The sequence below is a fragment of the Rhodnius prolixus genome, unplaced genomic scaffold, assembly GCF_049639745.1.
Source record: "Rhodnius prolixus isolate KJV_2025 unplaced genomic scaffold, Rpr scaffold_5, whole genome shotgun sequence".
In the NCBI taxonomy this organism is placed as follows: Eukaryota; Metazoa; Arthropoda; class Insecta; order Hemiptera; family Reduviidae; genus Rhodnius; species Rhodnius prolixus.
Window position 1 is genome coordinate 27,190,206 of NW_027411624.1, and position 12,730 is coordinate 27,202,935.

Genomic DNA, 12,730 nt, shown 5'->3' on the forward strand with positions numbered 1-12,730 from the left:
ATTGTTAGACTAGATATGTTTGAACTAACTTACCATTTTGAGTATTGAGATAAAAGGAGAATGGTTTTTGAAAAATGCTAGTATAAACAGTGATTGTACCGCTTCCTGGGAGAGACAATATGAATTAAAGTTAATTAGTTAATATTTTTCTTTGATTTCTTTTAATTACTCCATCTCTGTGGTTTTTTAAATAAGGCATTATGACAATTAGATGGCATTAGGTAAGTGTTATTAATGATACCGGAAGTGTGCTGAAATAAATTGTTTTTTGTTGAGATTAATGCAAATAAAGAATCTTTCTTGTCGAGTGTGCACAAGTACATCCAGGCTATATAAGTAACTGAAGTTTGCAGGGCGGAGAGGGTGGGCCAAATATCTTGATAGATACAATAGGTACTTTGATACAATTTACGAAAAAGATAGACTAGACAGGCATCATGGCATGGCATATGTATGACTACTTCATATTTGATGATAGAGATGTAGCACTAGACAAAGTTTGTTTGGAGAGACGAGCTATAGCAGTCTATGTTTATAATGCTACCTCGTGGGGAATATTTGAACTAACTTACCATTCTGATTATTGAGATAAAAGGAGAATGGTTTTTTAAAAATGCTAGTAAAAACAGTGGTTGATACATTCATGATTCTCTAATGAAGAGTGGTGTTGTTTGACTAGATATGTTTGGATTTGTAATGACGAGCGACAGAGCGATGTACTCTCCTATAACACAAGTCGTACTAAAACATTTTGCTTGTGTTGACATAGTGATTACAACAGTGCTACCTAGTGATGATTTTTGGAACTAAATTTTATTTTGCCTGATAAGTGGCTCTCTCTTACGAATTTTTCTGTAACTAATTTTATTTTTTAAACTTTTTGATATTTTGCGCTCTCCGACGGAATTTTTTAGAACTAATTTTATATTTTTTAAACTTTTTGATATTTAGCGTTCTCCGACGGAATTTTTTAGAACTAATTTTTATTTTTACTTTTTTGTTCAAATTTTTCAACTTTTTTTAATAGTTTTTAACTTCATTTAGTACTTCTTTTGCATTGTATTAATTTATATATTTTTATAATAGAATATAAATACTAAGTCCATGTAAAAAATAAGTGCAAATAAAGTTTTTTAAAGTGTTTTTCTTTATTGTTCTATTAAGCTATACATTATTTTTATAAAAGTGAAAATTCATTTAATTACTTACATTGTCACATTAACATGTATTTTACATATAACTAAATAATACATTTTTTAGTAATTGATTTGCAACAAAAGTCATTTATATATTTTGATTGGATGTTTTTCAACTTGTTTTTCATTTTAACGTCATTTGATGAACTGCTTTGCATGTTGTACTTCGGAATTGGCCGTTTCAATCTGAAAATCATCATTATTCAATGAAATTATGTGTTTTAAGAATTAATCATGAATTAAAAAACGTTCTATTTTATGATATTACAAATTAAAACTCAACCGTTTTTAAAGATACATTTTCTCTTACAGGAATTACAGTAATAAATCAAAAAATTTAAAATAAACATTAAAAACAGATCATTCTTTTAGATTTTTGATCTTTTAAATTTTAAAGAACCTGAATTTGTTTATTCAATATAAATGAATATTTTAAAAAAATACGCAAATTATTTATCATAAAGATTGATTTTATTAAAAAATACGACATCACATTTACAATCTAATAATATCATTCCAATTTCTAATTTTATCATCTTTTAACTTTTTCATGAAATTGAATTAAAAAATATTTAGTTTGATTACTTAAATGCACCGTTAGACGATCTTGACTCAACCCATACTACTATGCTGTTCATTTCAGCAGGATATTAAACAGTAATACATTCAAACAATACTTTTAAATACATAAACACTGAGTTGAAACTGTCTAATAGATCTATATTTTTGTAGATAGCAATAACGACGTTTTATGTTCTGTGCACTAATACCCCATTTAAGTTATGTTTGATACTTTAGTATTCACAATTAAAAAAACAGTTTAAGCTACCATTGTGACCAATTTAATGAAAAACAGAACAAGGTATACATCATGAAATATAAAATTAGTAAAACCAAAGTAAACAACCTCAAAAAAAGTTTACTTCACTGAAACCCTTCTTTCATTTAGAGGGGTTTATTTGTAATAAAAGACTGTATTATTTTTAAAATCATCTCAAAACTTAGAAATATCACTGTGCATTACATTAATTTGTTAAAACCTCAGAGTAAAACTTAGTATCGCAGTGTGGTCCACCGTAACACTTAATTTGTTGTATCCCTGACCGAATTTGGACTTACGCTGCGCCAAAAAAGTCTGTGAACACTAACCTAAATTTTATTACTTTTATTATTATCTTAGTAGAAACTTCTTTTATTTTCAAATGAAATATACTATTCGATAGAGAGAAACCTGAGTTTTTCATTTTATATTCAATCTTTTATTTTTATTCAACAGGAATAACCCAATTAAATGTTTAACAAAACAACACCTCACACGAATGCAAAAAAGTCTGTGAACAGCTGTATAAATGTGTAAAAACATTAAGATAACAAACAGAAAAACGATTGAATAAAGTTACAAAGTTCTCTATTGTATTGTAGAAACCACAACAGTCAGTTTTGTGTATAAATAATCTAATTAGTACATATTTAACCACTAATATGGAAGTTCCTAGACCAATTCGCGAACTTATTGTGAGGTTGCGAAATGAAAGAAAAAGTATTCGAGAAATAGGGAAGATAGTTCAAAAAAAACCTTCAACGGTGCATAATATAATTAAAAAGTACGAAAAGTACGGAAATGTGATTAGTAGGCCACGCAGTGGACGGCCACAAAAAACTTAGTTCCTTTCATAAACGGCAAATACTGAAGTCTGTTCGAGAAGAACCCAGGACAAGCGCTCAAAAAAATCAGTCAAGAATTATCAAGTGATTATGGTGTAAGCGTAACACCTCAGACAATTAGAAATAAATTACATGAATACGATTATTGCGGCCGAGTCCCAAGGAAAAAACATCATAACTCAACATCATTAAAATAAATCGTAAAAGAATATGTTTCTAAGCCTTCTAGTTTCTGGGAAACCGTAATCTTTTCAGATGAGTCGAAATTCAATGTTTGTGGGTCTGATGGACGACAAAAAGTGTGGCGAAAAAAAATGAAGCTATGAAAATGAAAAATATAAAGCCAACTTTTAAGCATGGGGGAGGCAACATTCTGGTGTGGGGGTGCATGAGTGCTAAAGGAGTGGGCAAGGTAGATCTAATTAATGGTAAGATGGACCAATATATGTAGGTGGATATATTTAAACGCAATTTAAGAGAAAGTTCAAAAAAATTAGGGTTGGAGGGAACGTTTGTCTTCCAACAAGACAATGACGCGAAACATACCGCACTAAAAACTCGGGAATGGCTCTTATATAATACACCCCGGCGCCTAAACACCCCTCCACAATTGCCAGACCTTAACCCAATTGAACATTTGTGGGATGAAATCAGCCGCCAAATAAATAAAAGAGGAATAAGAAACCGTGAACAACTAAAAAACGCCATTTTAGAAGAATGGGATAAAATTCCAACATTGACGACCACAAAATTAGTAGGATCGATGAAAGCTCGCTTGTTGGAAGTGATTAGGAACAAAGGAGGTCCTACAAGTTTTTAAAATTTATAACACACGTACGATGTGTAAGAATGATTTATTATCTGCAAAGTGTTCACATACTTTTTTTGCATTCGTTTAGGGTGTTGTTTTGTTAAACATTTAATTGTGATATTCCTGTTGAACAAAAATAAAAGATTGAATATAAAATGAAAAACTCAGGTTTCTCTCTATCGAATAGTATATTTCATTTGAAAATAAAAGAAGTTTCTACTAAGATAATAATAAAAGTAATAAAATTTAGGTTAGTGTTCACAGACTTTTTTTGCACAGGTATATATGTACATCATCAAAGATGTTTAATCAGTTTATTTACATTTCGGTTAGCGAGTATTTGTTTAACTTAGCTTCTGTCTCTGTCACATACTAACGCAGCTGGTTGTGGTTTCCGACTGAGTGAGGGAGGTTACATATCTGTTGAAGACATTGTCACATGGTGTTATTTGAAATGTTACTGACCTATGAAACGTTTATTGAAAACTAGTGAAATATAATTAATAAAACCTAGTATAAATTTAAGGCTTGTGAACTTTTTATACATTGGTAATGTTTTAGAATTGTATTTTACATGAGGGGGCGCGCTTTATGTAAGCCGAAAACACTTTAACCATCTTCATTTGTAGTGGAAAATACTATAAAATTAAAATAAATTATTATAGAATTAAAGATTGATAAACATTTAATTCGATTCCCTTAACGAATAATGCGTAAGTAGTACGTGAATTTTACCATGTTGGAACAAGCAACATACTGGTAGATTCACGCTTTTTATTTAGTTATTTTTTCTTGTTGTTTTGGTGTGTCTGATAGCAGTTCTGTTGTATTACAATACAGTATAGTGAGGCCGAAATCTAGTGTATTTTTCTCTTTTCAAAGTACTTTCTTTTACCAATTATTTTATTTTAAATATCAGAAATTTAAGTATCTCTGTTTCAGTTTTCGTTACATAATTTGAAAACTGTTTTTGATTTAACTCATTCACTAAGATGAGGAATCATGCCAAAAGTCATCTGCAAGATTCTATTGTCGAAAAAGAAGAAATTTTTGATGAAGTATATGGGGTCTCTATTCTGCCTTGGAACAGCAAGTAATAATAATTGTGTATATTTATTTTAGTAAATGTGTACAAGTTATTTCTTAGAATAATACTCATTTTAATACAGACATGAGTGGCTAAACGTCTACAGAAAAGCGTACTCTAATAAATTAAAAGACCAAATTGAAGCTTACGATGCAATGTTGGATTGGCAGAGGTAAATTGTTGAGCTAGTTAGATTTCTAACCTTTAAATAGAAAGTAAAACAATGTTTTGCTTTTTTTTTTTGTTAAATTCTTTTAATAGGGCAGGTGATTGTCCACTTGGTGTGATGTGTACCCGCATAATTCTTCAAGGGGTTATCAAGGATAAAGTGTTCCACAATGATGTCGAGCAAAGTTTGGACGTCGAAGATCTGCAGTACATTTATGGTGGATCAATTATGAGGTACATCGTGCATCTTTACACTTTATTCCTTACATATATTACAATCCTTATGTATTACAATTCCCTCTTTTTTTAGATTTTTGAATTTACTGGGATCTAAAGATGTGGCGAGTGCGTATGGAGATGATAAAATGGTTATGGATTCTTTGTATGTCAAAGCAGAAAGGATCGGATTACCAGACTGGATAGTTAATGTGAGGCATAAAGTTTCACACGGAATTACCTTGCCTGATATTGGACTGCTCAGGTTGGGCGTAATTCACATTTTGGATTTTCTTAAGGTTGGTTTAAATGCTGCTGTCTGATTTCTGTGAGTTTCAGTTTTTTCTTGATTTTATTAAACACTTCCGTGTTTAATACCGGTATTTATTGAACAAAATTTCTTATAAGGATTCTCATACACTCAGCACAGTCGGGGAAGAAAGTCTTCTAGGCCTAAGGGGGGAACTGGTTCTGTGGAATTCGGATCATTAATTTTATAATAAATAACGCGGCACTCTCATTTATCTAGATAAGTAAGAGTGTTAATTATCAGGTAAGAGTAAATGCTCAAAATAAATCGGTGAACTCGACTCAGTTTATAAATTCTTATATTTTCTCAGTTTATAAAATTTGAAAAAAAAAAGAAAGTGAGGGAAGAACTATAAAGAAATTAACAGAAAGAATTCTGTTCTCTCTCTGGTGAAAAAGAGCAAATTTTTTGTAAGTGAAAGAAGAAAGTATTGGTGGTCCATCGTACTGAATACTCGTAGTTATTTGATTCATACTTCGAATCTTATTATTATATGAATAACTTTATTAATTACTTATTTTATTGAGTCTAAGTTCAGCCCAAATCAATGTAAGAAGTAGCGAGTGAGGGCATCAAAATTACGAATTTAATGTTTAAATTTGGTTCTTTACTTTTTCTAATGTACACTGCTGGCTTATCTTTTTCAAAAAATATAATAGTTTCAATACATTGACACGAGTCTCATCTGGAGCCCACTTTAAGATCAAATTTACTTTTTATTTAGATCTTCATTTCTTATGTCACTGTCGGTGAAAAAGAGTTGTTAAAGGACCAGTCTAGTTTTTGACAGTACTATAAAAATATGTACTCGTTTGGTAGACAAGTTATTAGGGAAAGAAATTTTTTGTATTTTCTAGGAAACTCCTCGAAAGCAAAGCATCAACAAACCAGGCAAATGAAGAACTTTTAACCTTTTTAATACATTGTCTTTCTATTTTGCAATTTAAAAAACTTAGCATTTTTACAGACCAACTATTGGGAAATAGAAAATACGAAAATGCAAGAAGTAATACTTAATAATCCAAGAGAGGATACCCTCAATGAATATTTTAACAAATTATTGAATCTGTATTTGATCCTAAAAGAACAACAAAGACAAGGTCATACACACATTAATACTATTGATCCTCTAATAAGGTAAATTGTATATTTTGATTTAGATAATGAATCAATCATAAGTAGTAAAGTGGTTCAAGTATACAAACCTTTTTAGAGAAGAAATCACCAGATTAGAAGAATATCGATTAGTTTCAGAGCAAAGGGCAAATGCACCCTGGGAAGTAGAGTACAAACTGAAAGGTGTGATTGATAAAACTAATATGCATTCGTACCCATTAAATAAGCTTATCATGGTAATAATAAAATTTATCGTGGAATATAATTCAGTTGGTATTTTCAATATGTGGAGTAACATTACGACCCTTGTATTGCAAGATTCTATAAAACATCAGTGTAAGTTAGTATTTAATTAAAATTAATGAGATATGTATAATTATTTTAAAGAAAATATGACATAATTTAATTTTTTTATTATAGAATTATTTTTATGTCATGTTTTCTTTAAAAAAGGATATCAGTAATAGGTTATAAACTGTACACTTTTTATTTTTAAATTAAAGGCGCGCCAACATCTGAGGTTATTGGCGCTCTATACATATGTACATACATATATTACTTGAAATTTCAGTAGTTATTTCTTAAAATTATATTCTTTACTTATCTAGGCGTACGTTTGGACATTTGGGGGAGTCTTATAAGAGGAATTGCCGATCGTGGCCTTATAAAGAAAATCCTTGAGCCCTTCTTGGATCAGGTCTTTAAAGAACAGAAAGATTTTAATGTTTCATGTTGGGCTAGAAAATGGTTAATTATTTTTTTCCAAGCTCTTATGAAAAGGTAAGCACTTTTTTTTTAAGTTTTATCTTTTCACATTCATTATTTTTAACTAATTATTCACTTATTTTTAGGGCGAAAGTACACAAATTGAAATTAGCATTAAGTGGGGAAAGAAAAATACATAAATGGGAGAAGAAAGTGCTATTGAAGCTGAAAGCATTCGAGAGAGCTCATTTGAAACAGTTGGTAGCACGTTCAAAACATGACAAATCAAAAAGTATTATAATGGGGCTTTACACACAACTATTTCAAATAGTAGAAAATAGTAGCCACCAATTAAAGTCTGCGTTAAGATTTAAATGTCAACCTTTAAATTCGAGAACTATCAGAGATTATATTTATAAGATCTGCCGTGAACCAAATGATTTCACAATTATCGCTTTCGATTTGTACGTTTATTTATTTATTTTTTACAAAAAATTATAAGACAATTAATAATAATTATTTAATTCACATTTATTTTATCTCCAGTTTGGTGAATATGGCAGAAAATCCATCTCTCAAAGTGGTAAAGTCTCTAAAAACATTAATGAGCATTTACAGGGGAAATGGACAATCAAAACAAAAATCTGAAGGTGTAACATATACCTTGGATATGGTAATGGATAAATTAGGCATTTCAGAAAAAGAATATTTAGGTTGGAAGATAAAGGCCCATCTTCGTACAGACACACAAGTCAATTCAGGTAAACACTTTTTTTTTTCATATATCTATCAGTCAAAGAAAATTGGTGAAAAAGAAAAAATATATAGTTTTTACTCCTAAAGAATACATTCCTTCTCAAAGTAGAAATATACATAATTTGTCACAATTTTCAATAATTTTACTGATTGCAAGAAAACTCAGCCTAAGAGGCTATTTTCTTTATCATCCTCTTCGTTTTAGCGGCTTGCTTATTTAAAATGTTTATTATATCAGGTTTTTTCTGCTCCAATTTTCTCAATTTCTTTAACCACTTTTAACTAAGTTGGGTTTATTTTCACAGCTGCGAATTTTCAACATTAAATTGCACATTATGCATTATTATTATAAATTAAACGTTATGCTTGTGAATTCTGTTATCCAAAATTTTTTTCTTTTGAGCATAAACGTGTATCTACAATTAAGTTTTCAAACTGTAAACAGGTACAAAAAGGACACAGCGGTGGTTTGTTTCTCATTAATAAATACAAATAACTTTAGACAGAAGTTTATATTTACAGAATTTTGATTTTCAAATGATAATTTCCAAATAAATAATTTTTTAATATGTTGAAAATTTCTGTAAGGAAGCAGTCTTGGATTGTTTTAAAAATTGGTACCCATCTGATTTCAGATGAAGAATGTAATAGTTCCAGAGCACAATCACCAATCGTTACTGCAGTCCTTAAAAACCCTTCTGTTGTAAGTTCGTGGCCAAAACATTTGAAATCACCTTGGAATAGCAGTCAATTGAGTTGATTGTATGTAGTATATAAATAAATAAGGAATTTATTGCAAGTCTTGTTTTTCCAGTTGATACCCTGCTTAATTTAATCAATATCCGGCAAATATAACTCTTATACATATATACTCTTATATAACTCTCTTTGACGAATATTGTATTTTTTTTAAAAAAAGAATGCTTCTTGAAAGTCTGGGTTCATATTTTGGATTCATGCTTTTGGAACAATTTAATTTCTTAAATTCTGTGGAACCATTTGAAGAAATTTTCCGTTTGCAATTGATTGAAAACTGATAAAATATATTTTTCGCAATCACATATCAGAACTAGCATCGCTAACCACTGGGCTCATTCCTTTCCTTAAATTAGTTATTAATTATTAATGCTAAATCAAGTAAATCATAAAAGCATGTTATTGAGTATCTATGAAATATGTTCTTCTGGTTACGTTTTCAATGTTCTCAGATGAAGCATCTCATCAAAAATAACGTTAAAATTTCTACTTGCAACATGACACACAACTTCCAGATTTATATATTTCGATAAACATATATTCCTACAATAAAAATGAATGAGTATAATTGATCTAAAGTACTTCATATTTACATAATATATTAATAAAGCACAATAAATTACCAATAAAACGCCACAAGCAGTAAATAAAGCTTTGTAATTACAATTCAATCGTGGTGGAAAATCAAGTGACAATTTATGAGTCATTACTCGTTCATCCCATTGATGTGAAATTGTTGTTAAGGGTCTTAAGCTTTTATCTTTGAAAATCTAAAAAAATAAAAATTAACTTTACTGGGAAAGAAGTTTTAATTGGAATTTTTTTTTTTTTTAACAGAGAGTGCCTACTTAAAAAAAAATTAAATTCTCATTACAACTCACATAAAATTCAGCTTCGTCAAATCTATTATAACAGCAATGAACAGGACCCTCCAATCGATATATCTCAGAATTGTTGCAATTTCTAATTGAAAATGTGGTCACCATTGGAGTCCACAATTGCTGAATACAGCCAATATATTCACAAGGAGGCACAAATACTTGTACTTTCTGAAATAAAAAAAAGTTCTTCTTTAGCTAGTCAGGCCTTAAGTTTTGACGTTAAGGTTTAATAGCTAATGGCCAGAGTAAATTATTTTTTGAGGATCAATTTCTTTATGTAATAGTAAAGACCGTTTTCAGTTCGTAAGTTGCAAAGTATCTGTACTGCCCCTAAAAAAGCTTTTGATGAAAGGCATCAAATGTACCCGAATCGTAGAAAAAAGAATCTTCATATAGACTTTTCCTGGAATTGCCAACAAAACCTTACCATTAAAAACAGTTTTGTATAAAATTTTCGTAAATATTACGTAAATTAAGTCTTCAACATCACATTATTGACAAGACTGATGTAACGGAAGAATAGAGTCATAGGCTTTTCTGCTGAAGCAAGTGCTGTAAATAACAAGTTATCATGTGACATGTCTACAAGGGTATGGTGGCAGCCTAATAGCACTAAACATTTTCTAGCTGAGAAGAAGCATTGTGGTGCATATCTGTTTCATTAGTTGATATTAAAAACAAAAATTTAGAGAAATGAAAAATAGAAAGTTAAGTGAGGGCACTAAACATAAATTTTGTCAAAACCGGCAGTGCATAGAGTAGACTCTTTAAACTAAAATTTAAAAAACAATCTAAATTCAAAAAAAGTTTTTCCGCGCCTAGATTTTAAAAAAAATTCCTTAATTTTTCAATAAATAAATCTCATGCGTAGTCAAATATTGTCAATATTCTTACTTTACGTCAAACTGGGAGAAAGTAAAAAAACCAATCCTTTTAAATGGAACGAAGTTTCCTGACGCTTATAAAGTAAATACTCAGACATACCTGTAAATAACATCCAAATGGCGGTGTGGAACATGCTAATCGCCTCGTAAAAAACATTGCTTCTTGTTTTGAACGATCAAACAATCTAAAATGAAATTTACGTCTTGAACCGCAGAATATTCTTTGAAATGGATTTGAACTCTCCAAACCACTATACAGTATTTGTCCATGGTCTCCTTTGATTACAAAACGATTCTCCGATTCATTTATTGACGTTACTAAACAAAAAGCATTGTTTATAGTGAAAAATGGATAGCTTCTTTTTCAATTAGTTTCGAAAAGAATTTTTTAGAATATCTTTTTTTAAATAATATCTTAAAATCCAATGTTCATATATTTATTTAATATATTCATTCTCATTTTTTCTACACCTACTTAGGAGTTAAGATCCACTAAGAGCAAACCAGTACTTCAGTTCATAAAGTAATAGCAACAAAAGGCATTCAACATTGATGTCATTGGTGCTCGGAAGATACTGAAATAGGGTTTCCAACTGCCGGCTTTTAGATTATTCTTTCTAGTAGTCATTTACAGCTCGCAGTCTGTAAAGGAAAAACACTGTCCAAATGCCGGCAACGTAATAATAGTCCGGGCACCCATGACCTCAGATGTTGCATTTTAAATTAAACCAAAAACAATAACTTTTTACTCACACTCATCTAAATTAACTGTCTGTTCGATGTTTAAATGCTCCACATCATTTAATATTTGAACACCATTATATGGTAAAACGTAACTGTTCACCGGATTATCACCACTTACTTAAAAACAATTATAAATTCTGACAGTAATTTTTTAATTTACAAATATTTTGTGTGGATATTTTGCTATTACGTATTTATTTTTTCAACTTACTGATTGAAATAGGTGAAGGACATCTGATCTGATTGGAATCTGAAAATTTACCTTCTGTAATATCAATAAAATCAACATAAATGTTATTTAGCACCGTATAAAATTAAAATAAGACCAAAAGTTAGATCCTACCTGCTGGTTTTGGCTGCTTAATAATCACTGATTTTTTCTTACATATTGTCGGTCCTTTGTAGTCTGAAACGATTGATTAATTATGGACAAATTATTTTTTATGAATATTCATGAACCATCATGAAATATATATATTAAAAAAAACCATTTGTTCTGGTCGTGAGACAGGAACCTCCTTCTGAATTTGCTGCATGTAATATATTATGTGAAGACATTTTCATCCATTCCTTGCCACTTACTAACGTTATCAGTCTACCTGCCGATATCTCTATTATTTTATCTTTCACAATGAATGATATCAAATATTATTAAACTCGATATACTAAAATAAAATAACAAAAACATCACATGAATCACCATTAGAGCAAAATTTATTGGGGACATTTCTTATTTTTTAGAAAATATCTGCTTATTTTTCATTCTAATGATATCAAATATTATTAAACTTGTGGTATTAATGTTCATTATTTTTCGCGACTGATTCATTATTTAATAGGTTGAAAAAATAAATGCTAATTTCAGTCATGATATTTATTTATTGTGCTTGGCTTTCGACCTAGGGACTAGGTCACCTGAACTGTTCGTTCCTAAGCAGACAAGACAGAGGATATACCAACTTAACAATAACCATGTAAAAATATCATATAGACAATAAGCCCTGAAGATGACCTAGTGCCTAGGTCGAAAGCTCAACACCATAAATAAATATCATGACTGAAATTGGCATTTATTTTTTCAATCTGTTGATATATTAAAGTAATATAACAAAAATCAGACATGAACCCTCGTTAGAAGAAAGATAATGTAGAAGATAAAATTTCTTCAATTTTAATTAAAAAATGTCTGCCTTCCAAGAAAGTAAACCTCATCAACAAACCTAAATTTCAATTCAGCTCAAAAGGCTGTTTTTAAAAATATTAAAAGAATGCCTCTTATAAACTCAGACTTCATTAAATCCTTTCAAACTGTAGTAGAACAGTAATCAAGAAAATTTATGGCAGTTGTGATTGATTTTTGTTAAGCCACTCCAGTCGAGCTAAACAAAAAGTCGTAAGTTGTTTTTTTTAATTCTTTTTATTTTTAGAGCTGTAG

At 30.0% G+C, this 12,730-nt stretch overlaps 2 protein-coding genes across 3 annotated transcripts; one reads left to right on the forward strand and one right to left on the reverse strand.

Annotated features, from left to right (window-relative positions):
- The first annotated feature begins 4,024 nt into the window (after positions 1–4,024).
- LOC141458669 (uncharacterized) lies at positions 4,025–8,829 on the forward strand. Of its 2 annotated transcripts, XM_074136952.1 has the most exons (11): positions 4,025–4,385; positions 4,615–4,765; positions 4,842–4,931; positions 5,021–5,161; positions 5,238–5,442; positions 6,421–6,590; positions 6,667–6,905; positions 7,178–7,349; positions 7,421–7,738; positions 7,821–8,035; positions 8,666–8,829. In XM_074136952.1, the coding sequence occupies exons 2-11, from the start codon at positions 4,665–4,667 to the stop codon at positions 8,788–8,790; spliced, it is 1,776 nt and encodes a 591-aa protein (XP_073993053.1). In that variant the 5' UTR covers positions 4,025–4,385; positions 4,615–4,664; the 3' UTR covers positions 8,791–8,829. The 2 variants fall into 2 exon arrangements, with proteins under 2 accessions (XP_073993053.1, XP_073993052.1); XM_074136951.1 differs by having other exon boundaries at positions 4,025–4,765.
- On the reverse strand, positions 8,528–11,918 carry LOC141458677 (phospholipid scramblase family member 5-like). The gene is made up of 8 exons (XM_074136969.1): positions 11,784–11,918; positions 11,639–11,701; positions 11,507–11,560; positions 11,305–11,412; positions 10,652–10,869; positions 9,668–9,835; positions 9,410–9,556; positions 8,528–9,329 (listed from the first exon to the last, which is right to left on the reverse strand). Exons 1-8 carry the CDS (start codon positions 11,857–11,859, stop codon positions 9,273–9,275), a joined length of 891 nt encoding a protein of 296 aa, XP_073993070.1. The 5' UTR covers positions 11,860–11,918; the 3' UTR covers positions 8,528–9,272.
- Positions 11,919–12,730: the final 812 nt, after the last annotated feature.

Coding starts and splice junctions, on each gene's coding strand:
- LOC141458669 (XM_074136951.1), top strand. CDS start 4,665: ATGAGGAATCATGCCAAAAGTCATCTGCAAGATTCTATTGTCGAAAAA. Junction 4,932..5,020: donor GCAATGTTGGATTGGCAGAG/GTAAATTGTTGA, acceptor TTCTTTTAATAG/GGCAGGTGATTGTCCACTTG. Junction 7,739..7,820: donor ACAATTATCGCTTTCGATTT/GTACGTTTATTT, acceptor TTTTATCTCCAG/TTTGGTGAATATGGCAGAAA.
- LOC141458677 (XM_074136969.1), bottom strand. CDS start 11,859: ATGAAAATGTCTTCACATAATATATTACATGCAGCAAATTCAGAAGGA. Junction 11,561..11,638: donor TAAGCAGCCAAAACCAGCAG/GTAGGATCTAAC, acceptor TTGATATTACAG/AAGGTAAATTTTCAGATTCC. Junction 9,836..10,651: donor CATTTGGATGTTATTTACAG/GTATGTCTGAGT, acceptor TTTTTATTTCAG/AAAGTACAAGTATTTGTGCC.